This window comes from Amphibalanus amphitrite, unplaced genomic scaffold (genome assembly GCF_019059575.1).
Source record: "Amphibalanus amphitrite isolate SeventyFive unplaced genomic scaffold, NRLGWU_Aamphi_draft 001432F_arrow, whole genome shotgun sequence".
NCBI classification, from domain to species: Eukaryota; Metazoa; Arthropoda; class Thecostraca; order Balanomorpha; family Balanidae; genus Amphibalanus; species Amphibalanus amphitrite.
The window spans coordinates 60,324-69,433 of NW_024882925.1; the positions used below are offsets into that span (position 1 = coordinate 60,324).

Consider the following 9,110-nt stretch of genomic DNA (forward strand, 5'->3'; position numbering starts at 1 on the left):
AAATAGCAGCATGAAAAAGCAGGAAAATAAGGAAATCGGAAAGCCTGAGCCGGGCGCTGCGAAACCGGTTCCATTCCAGCAGGACCAGTCCCGTAACATGACACAGTAGCATGATAGCGTCCCTCACGGGTTATACAAGCCTTTTGATTGCAGCGTTATATAAAACATTCATTGGGATGACGTGTCTAGTGGGTTACGTAAACTATTTTCGTAAGCGGCGTACACTCCGGCCATGCCACGAGGCTGAACTATAAGTCAATACCTTCGCCTTTTGCATGGTATGCTTGCTTACTCGTATGTTCCTTCATGCTTCAGTTCTCGCTGAGGGGTTAATGGGGCCATGGTATGACCTCGTTCTTTTTATGTGGCATCTGCCGACTTCCCACATGGCTGCATACGATCCACATGGTGAGGTTACAGCGTGCTTTCATAACATATATGCAATTGGACTCACAGTTTATTGCTGTGTTTAATAGATTCATTCTCTCATTCATTTACAAGCAGCTACCAGGTCTGGGCTAAGCGAAGGGGGAAGAGAGAGAGAGAGAGAGAGGAGAGAGAGAGAGAGAGAGAGAGAGAGAAGGAGAGAGAGAGAGAGAGAGAGAGAGAGAGAGAGAGAGAGAGAGAGAGAGAGAGAGAGAGAGAGAGAGAGAGCCTCCGGCTTCGTCAGGCGATTTCAATCAGCGATCGATGCCGCACTGCTGACCGATGCGTTTATGGGGGCAATCTATCGCGGTCCTGCTGCGAGGTTCAGGAGAACACACACAAACAATGGCTGGCAATCGGCAGTGGGTTCGCCACTCGCCAGTGCCACGAGCGGTGTTCTGTGTTCTGGCCCGACCCGGTCGATCACTGCACCGGTTGCTCAGCGCGATCTGGAAAATCCTGGTCTCCGCTCCCCAAGGCTCCTCCCTCTCCTCCTCTCATTTCATCTCCTCTCCGCTCGTCTCGTTTCGTTCCTCTTCCTTCCCTTCTCTTCTCCTCTCCTCTCGTCTCTGTCGTCTCTTCTCTCCCCCTCTTTCTCTCTCTTACTCCCTACCGCACTGTCTGTATGTACGAGTATGTCTGTCTCTGTCTCTCTCTTTCTTTCTTCTTTCTTCTTTCTTTCTTTCTTTCTTTTTTCTTTCTTTTTCTTTCTTTCTTTCTTTTTCTTCTTTCTTTTCTTTCTTTTTTTTCTCTCTTTCCTCTCTCTCTCTCTCGCTCGCTCATGCTCTCTTTCTTTCGTCCTCTAGCGAGCACATCTATCGAAGAGATTGGTTTGAGAAGTAAGCGGCTTCAAGTAATAGGACAAGTTTAAAGCGAGCCTTTTGCCAGGAGGTAGTGCAACTCCTTCGCTTTATTTCTCACATTAGCAGTTAGTTAGATTTAGGTCGGCCGTGGCACCTCCCACCAGGCTCCCGCCTTTTTTCAGCGAAATATTATCAGAAGTGAGAAGATCATGACATTGATGGCCTCATGGTCGCTCCTCATCAGCTCAAATCAAGATCGCTGTTAAATTCTTTTGTCCGCTATCATGGTTTGTGTGTTCAGTGCTGAATTATGTGCGTTCTTCTATGATGAAACTGTCCCATTATTTGCTCTCTCAAGAAGATGGCTCACGTACTACCGGCTAGTTAAAATTCGTATGGCTATATTTTATCGGCCTTTTGTGTGACACAAACCCATAATACTATAAATAGACGGTGGCAGTGATCGACAATAAAATCCTATTGGAAAAACGTGCTCCGTATTTTACCGCCAGGTGGGCTCCGCTTTTTGCCCTCATTATGTCGTGCGCGAGTGCTGCTTTTGGGCACGGTCCGATAAGGTCATGTCAACCCATCATTAGTAGCGCATCACTGGGCGAGGTAGGGAGGGGGACACCGCCAAGTCACCCCTCGTTTTCTGCAATATTTTCCAAACCTGTGAACCTATCGCCACCAAACTTGCAGTGCCTTCTGTTGCATCAAAGTGGCACCTCTCCGTCCTAGGAAAAAATCGTTTCTAGCATAGGTTGGCTAAAAAGGATGCCCCAACTCCCCCAAAAAAAATGCCCGGGCATTCAAGGTCCGTTTGATGAGTTACATTATCCACTTACACTACCCGTATTTCCGTGTTTGATTTCAATGTTCAGGTGAATGGTCAGACATAAATTGGAAAAACAAATATCTGCATTGTACGTATTTATTCACATTATAACTGATAAGCACTCTGCCGCTTAAAATGACGAGGACATTTTGGCATATGCTATTGGAAAGAACACATTCCTGGGCGAGCAAAACCAATATTGGCTTGCCTCGGCTCAGCTCTGAACCACAAGTTCATATTCATCTGTAGTGATGGAAAACGCAAAAGACATATGTACATATACGATTATCATTTCCCAATAGATTATTTACCCTAGCTACAAAAGTCTGAGGCACGATCGTCACAGCTTGCACAGGGACTATGCAGTCATTTCGGGTATTTCAGCACACCAACAGGAAATAATTTGAAATTTGTGAAAAAAGCATCATGTGTTTCTCAGCACCAGATTGATTGAGATGCCTGAAATGCGCTTGAGAATTAAGATTTAACAGTGCCACCGATACCCAGGAACACACGCTGCCGAGCCTGTCGCACCCTCCGGTACCTATATAGCTAATCTCAACACATTACCGAGCTTCAATGCCACATTCTAGCACCAGGAACGTCGTACCCCGGCCCCGCACACTAGGTGACGACGAATAGCCCAGATGCTGCCATCCTGCACAATACAGTTCAAACAAGGCCTCACATTTGACTGTTGCTCTCGACATTATTCGGTGACTTGCCACTGACGTGAGGATGTCATACCACCAGACATCACACGGCGATGGCTCTTGGCAATGGCACGTGACAATGACACTGACAGCTACGCGCTGTGAAGAAGCTAAAGCGCGGCACTGTGGCAGCTAGCGCTACTCGTGTCTATAGGACTTGAAGAGCAGGATCAGGTAGGCGAGCAGCCGGTAGCCGACTAGAAGTGCGGCCAGGGCGCCGATGTCCACATTGAAGTTATCCTGGAATGTGAACCGAGATTGTCAGGATAGTGACAAATCTCGCGCCGCCAGGACAAAAACGGTTAGCAGACTCCGAGCAGAATAGCTGTACCTATGCCCTCCAACGAACGGACAATGGAAAACTGCGTGAAACCGTTCACCCTCTCGTCGATGAAAATAGCATGGATAACATAGCATGGATAAAATATGATGGATAGTTACCATCGGCTGCCAACATGATAACTTTAACCGGTAGAAAAAAGGGCACAGCAGTCTGACTTTACACCACGCGGCGCGGACGGGCCACTTACCACGCTGTAGCTGAGAGTCTCCAGTACGACAGTGCCGTTGCTGGGGCACGCCGGAGAGCCCCCACAGTCGATGTGATCGATGTTTTGCCACTGGTTGATGCACAGCGCCTCATTGGCGTAGTTGAACCAGGACAGGTACTGGAGCCACTCCAGCCAGACGGGTACGGACCTGCAGCGGACGGGCACACACTCAGCGCCCGGCCCAGCCGCCAGCGGCCCTCACAGAGCTGGGAGCTTACGGCTGCATTCCGCCAAAATTACTCCCGGCTGAGGGTGTCTAAAAGCTCCAGCAGAACGATTCTACAAGTAATGGAGCCCAGCTTTAGCGTAATTATTGCATGGGTGCTGGGCATCAAGAAGCTGCTTAAAAAAAACGAGCCAACCTGTTCTTCACACATGACAGCTGCCACACTCAGATGCACGTTTATGTCATCCAGTTAAGTACAATCGTCAAATGACCAGCGAACCTTAAAATTCCTATGTTGTCGCTCAGTACTTTCTGCCATGCAGGGCTCGCTGTTATTGTTAAGAAGGGTTTTTATTTGTTACGTCGCTGTCGAGCAACACAACAACGCTTGATTGTTTTAACATGCGATAAGCCTGCGTCGTTAAATTGTTCAAGCGTTATATGTCAAAACATGAATATCCTAGGTTCTTCCATGCAGATCACCCGACCGTCTCACTCTCGTCCGTAGTCCCGCCCACAGTGTCACTCTCGCCGGTCTGTGGGAGGTCCGAATCCGGCGGCCACTCACCCGCTATTGAGGAAGAAGCCGCCGAACAGCATGAACGGGATGATGGCCGGAGCAGTGATGGCCAGAGCCACGTTCACACTGCTACTCGAACAAGACGTCATGTAGCCTGCAGAAGAGGGACACGGAGGTCAGCGCGTGCTGCGAGCCGCACCGGGCAGAAGCCGACCGATCGTGTCAGGCGGAAATTCGAACGGGAGAGGAAAGATAGTGCACGCGGATGAAAGACAGCTCACTGAAGCAGGACGAAAACACAGGAGAGGACGTCTGAGGAATGCCCGCTTCTATATGCGCACCGAGATATCATGTGGCGCCGAATCGAAACATCATATAACCGTTTGCTCGTTGCGTGTTTAGAATTGTGTGGTTACTCAGTTTTTCAATGCCGTTGCTTCGCTGCAGAAATCCAATTAGTGTGCCTTTCATTGGGTAAGGCATTTGGTAGGTTCCTTTTCCTAAACGCGATATGAACGTTGCCTGCATCCCGTTAACCCTATTAGTGGCAGGCTCCTGGTTAACTATTTTGAATAATTAAGTAAAGATATTTTAAAAGTTTTGAACTCATTTCGTGGGCAATGCAAGGTCTGCTTTGCTTGAACAATTTTTGACTGATTGCTTTGCCAACAATTGCAGTCGCCAACGAAATGGGAATTTTTTGCTTTTTTCCGAAAAACAGAGGCAAACAGTTTTTTCTTTCCATGTTTTGGCACTAATCGGACGTCTGGATTTTATAAACGGAGACAGCGATGAGATACCTCACTCAGGCCATCACCGTAGCCGGCCGGCCCGGGCGGTGGCCTTTCGCCGTGGTTTCTATATTTAGATAATCGCCAGCCATCGGCGGTGATAGCCATCCTACGAATTCCGACCCATGGCCTCTGCGCGACCGCACCCGCGGAATGCTCGCGCCGCCTACGGAGACGAGAAGACTAAGGAGACCGATGGGCTAATCAGAATCCGACATCACACGGCAGGGGCGGATCCAGAAAATCTCCAAGGGAGGGGCCATTAGAAACCAGGAGGCCCCCCATAATCCCACCTGTTGGAGGCCCCATCTTCCCACTTGTTGGGCCCCCCCCCCCCCTAAAAAAAACTGCGTCTATTGAGCTTATCTAGCTGTTCAGGCAACATCTCAACATCTGTGCAGGCTTGGAGGCCCTCTGTGCAGGTTAGGAGGCCCTGTAAAAGTAGTCATCTCTGTGAGTATAAGAGACCTCCAAGTTATGAAAAGCTTTACCAATCTTCTAACAAAGAAGTCTTCTCAGCTAGTCTTCTAAGAAATAACTAAGTGGGTAGGTAAAAAAAAACTCATCGGATTTCGGCCACTTTATTTTCAGGAGGCCCCCTTTTCAGCTTTTTAACTTTTTAACTTTTTATTTTATTTTTGAAAAAATCGGCCAAGGGGGGGGCCATGGCCCCCATGGCCCCCCCTTTGTATCCGCGCCTGTCACACGGTCGACTGCCTCTCCCCGCGGCATCGGATGCTGAAACGGAGTCTGACAGACATCGAGACCGAGTGCTCTGCGTCTGACCAGCGCGACCGATCACCCGGGTCACACGTTTTCCGCGCGCTAAAAAAGGAACACGGGAGGCCGGTCTCGGCAAGAGCCCTGCTCCATAATGAATGAACGGGTGGCGGCGCGCTGCGCTGTGGCCGGCGTCGTCCGATAGGGGAGGTTGGGGTAATTTGGCCGGTGGTGTAAATTGGCCCCCCACCTGTACAATATCTGATAAAATAAAATGAAATAACTCTAGTCTCTATTCATTTGTCATGGGTAGAACTAACTCGAGGACAAATGTCAAATCTTCCCCCCTCATACTTTTCTTCAAAATAAATAAAACATGAAACTTTTACTTCCGCTTAAAAAGTTGTATAACATGCAGTATTTGGGCTGTAAACGAATTCCGACATTATAGCGTCATCCTGGGGGGTTGTTCAGCGGTTCCAAGAGCAATTTCATTTAGTTCCGTACAGTCATGACGACTTTATAGACAACAAATTTCAGAATAGCAATGTGGGGTTATTTGGCCGGGACTAGCGGGGCAACTTGGCCGGTGCGCTCAGGGTCGCTTTGCTGGGGCGGCCCGTGACCTTTAGGTCAAGCGACTTGAGGTAGCGTGACCTGAAGTCAACCTTTGACCTTGACCTCCCGAGGTTAACACATACATGTTTCGATGCGGACTGACGAGAGAATTACGATGCTACTTTTAGTTTTGACCTAGCTTGATTACTTCAAAAGTTATTCGTAAAAAACTGTGCTCGCATCTAGAGCCGCTATTTTGGCTATTTTCGACCCCTGTGACCGCTGAGTCAACCTCCGAAATGCGTCAAATGCGTCGTAGGACACATGTCATTGCTGAATGCGAAGCTGACTCGCCTATAACAAAAAAAAAAAAATCCCGGCCTCAAACTAACACCGGCCAAATTGCCCCACACCCCGGCCAAAGAACCCTGCTAGTGGGGCAATTTGGCCGCCTTGTAGACATTTGTAATACGTCACACATACAATATAAGTAATTACTCTAGCATTTCAAGTTCACTGTCCAGTAAAGTAAAATGAATGCGACACCTGCCAGCGCTGAGAAAATGCAGAAATGTGTCGTCAATTTTAAGTTACATCGTTTTCTAAAAAAGCGGCCAAATTACCCCAACTCCCCTACTCGGCTCACTGCCCGAGCCTTGCTCCCCGGCTGGGGTCACGCTGCTCTGGGGTGGCCAGGACCAGCAGTGGACCATGTCACCAGAACATGTCCCTGCCGTAACAACATCAAACGATATCATCAGACAATGTAGCCAGACCTACATCAAAATGAGCCGCTGGACGCGTCCCGGTGCATTTATCTCTAGCTCGGCTCTCCAGAGCATCACGAAATCAAACAAAATAGCCAATACAAATGGATGTGCCTGTCTCCGATCAATGTCACCCGCGTTTCGGCTGCAGCAAACAAATCACCATTTTGTATTTATTAATGCTATAAGCAGAGTGATAAGAATTAAACAGCATGGATCGGGATCTTCTGTAAATACGCACACCTTTAACCCTCGCCCTGGCAGGGCATTTTTCATAACACGGCCTGGCAGGGGGGGGGGGGGTCGATGCGACCCCCCCCTCGCGATTGGCTCCTATGGCACCTAGAAACACCAAATTTTGTAGGTAGGTGGGCCCCTGGAGTTCTCGTCCCTGTGCAAATTTGGTTGCTCTAGGTCAATATTTAGGGGGGTTTTGGGGGGTATAAATGTAAAAATTTCGCTAAAAACAGGTCAAAAGTTTTTCGCTTATAACTTTTGATCTAATAACGATAGAGCAAAAAGAAAAGCACCAGTGAACTTAGCACGTCAAGGCGCATCGAATGATATACTTTTTAGCTTGCTTAAGTGTACTTAAAGTTTTCTTAAATTTTAAGTAAACTTAAATTAATAAATTAAGTTCAAGTTAATCAAATTGCATCATATCGCATATCATTCGATTCGGCTGATCACCAGGAACACAATGATACCATTTTTTTTAAGCTCTAGCGTCATTATGTGCCAAGTTATTGGCAAAAACGTCATTTGACCTCAATTGACCTCATTGACCTGACCCATGGATAAGTACACCAAACAAAGAAGCACCAAGTGACCTGCTGATAAGTACTGTGGTTTCTAAGCACAAAAGTGATAGAACGAAGCGGATATCTCCAGTATTTTCCGAATTTAGCATTTTCCCATAGGCTTAACATTACGACGTAATGACCTCTAACTGACCTCAGGTCAGTGACCTCAAAAAACCCGAACTATATGTTATACAACTCGGTGAACTTAGCACATCCTGAAAGTTTGAAGGAAATCAGTCCAAAACTGTGAGCTGGACAGGTGCAAAAAGAAAATTGAAATTTGACCATGACCTTGTACCGGTTTTTCTGACCTGGTGACCTGACCCAAGGTCACCCGGACCTGAAATTTTCAGGTCATATGTAAAAAGGTTGCCCATAGGCTGTGCCAAATTTGGCGGCGCTGCGCGCCGCCGTTTTACGCTATCTTCGAAAAACCTTAGGGGGGGGGGTCGCATCGACCCCCCCTGCCAGGGCGAGGGTTAACAGGTGACTTCTTGTTACGTTGTGAATAGTCGGCATTGTATGTATAATACATAGATATGACCTGCTTTGCCGGCATTGGTACGGAGCCCATCTATTGAATTCCCAAGGCATTAAGGTTGTTGTCCTTTTTTGGGGGGGGGGAGCACGTTTAGCGCACTTTCCGCAGGCATATTTTATAAAGCTGTATACTGACTATTGAGTGCACCATCTCTACAAGCACCGTTACCGCAATATCAAACCGTTTCTGCTAGTCATTTTAAATCTGGCTACAAAAATGTAGAACTTAATCAGTAATCAACGTTCCAGATGTGAATGGCTCGTTTGAATATCATTAAAATAATGGTTTCCTTTATTGCTGTGCAAAGTTACCCTAAAATATGTATGCACGTAACCTAGAGATTAGAATCATATACGGAGTACATTTAAGGTCCATGACATTGACAATGCTCTAATAAAAGATCAAAATCATTTAGCATTCACCTCGCGCATGTGATATAGATATCGAGCGATCTGTCGCATGCCTCCCGACATTTGTTGTTGACCGACAGTCATCAATGCTACTATCGGCAACTCGATCAGCTTTTAACGTCGGCGATAACCGGTCTCCAAAGCTACGCAGCGGTCCTGCGTTACATGACAGTCTGCTGCTAAAGGCATCGAGAGACCATTATGAATACACTCCTATATCTGTTTGGCAAAATATTGTTCAAACACCAGCTTTAAGTTTTTATTGGTAGCTTTCGGAAGCGTTACAGCTTCCTTCGTCAGCCTTGGATAGAATTCTTAAAAAGACAGATAAACACGTAAATACAAAACAATTCAAAATTCAAAAAACGCCACTTAAACTTAAAGTGGCGCAGATATTCGAGAAAAGCTCGTTTCGTAATTCGTAGCGTTCCACTTCGTTGACGAATTCGCGTACATGAGTAAGCACAATAAACAAAAACACCGCACGAACATTGACTATCATT

At 47.1% G+C, this 9,110-nt stretch overlaps 1 protein-coding gene across 1 annotated transcript; it reads right to left on the minus strand.

Annotated features, from left to right (window-relative positions):
- Window positions 1-2,765: 2,765 nt before the first annotated feature.
- Window positions 2,766-8,735, minus strand: LOC122373021 (protein white-like). Its single transcript, XM_043350744.1, has 4 exons — window positions 8,620-8,735; window positions 4,066-4,171; window positions 3,311-3,479; window positions 2,766-3,020 (listed from the first exon to the last, which is right to left on the minus strand). The coding sequence occupies exons 2-4, from the start codon at window positions 4,164-4,166 to the stop codon at window positions 2,919-2,921; spliced, it is 372 nt and encodes a 123-aa protein (XP_043206679.1). The 5' UTR covers window positions 4,167-4,171; window positions 8,620-8,735; the 3' UTR covers window positions 2,766-2,918.
- Window positions 8,736-9,110: the final 375 nt, after the last annotated feature.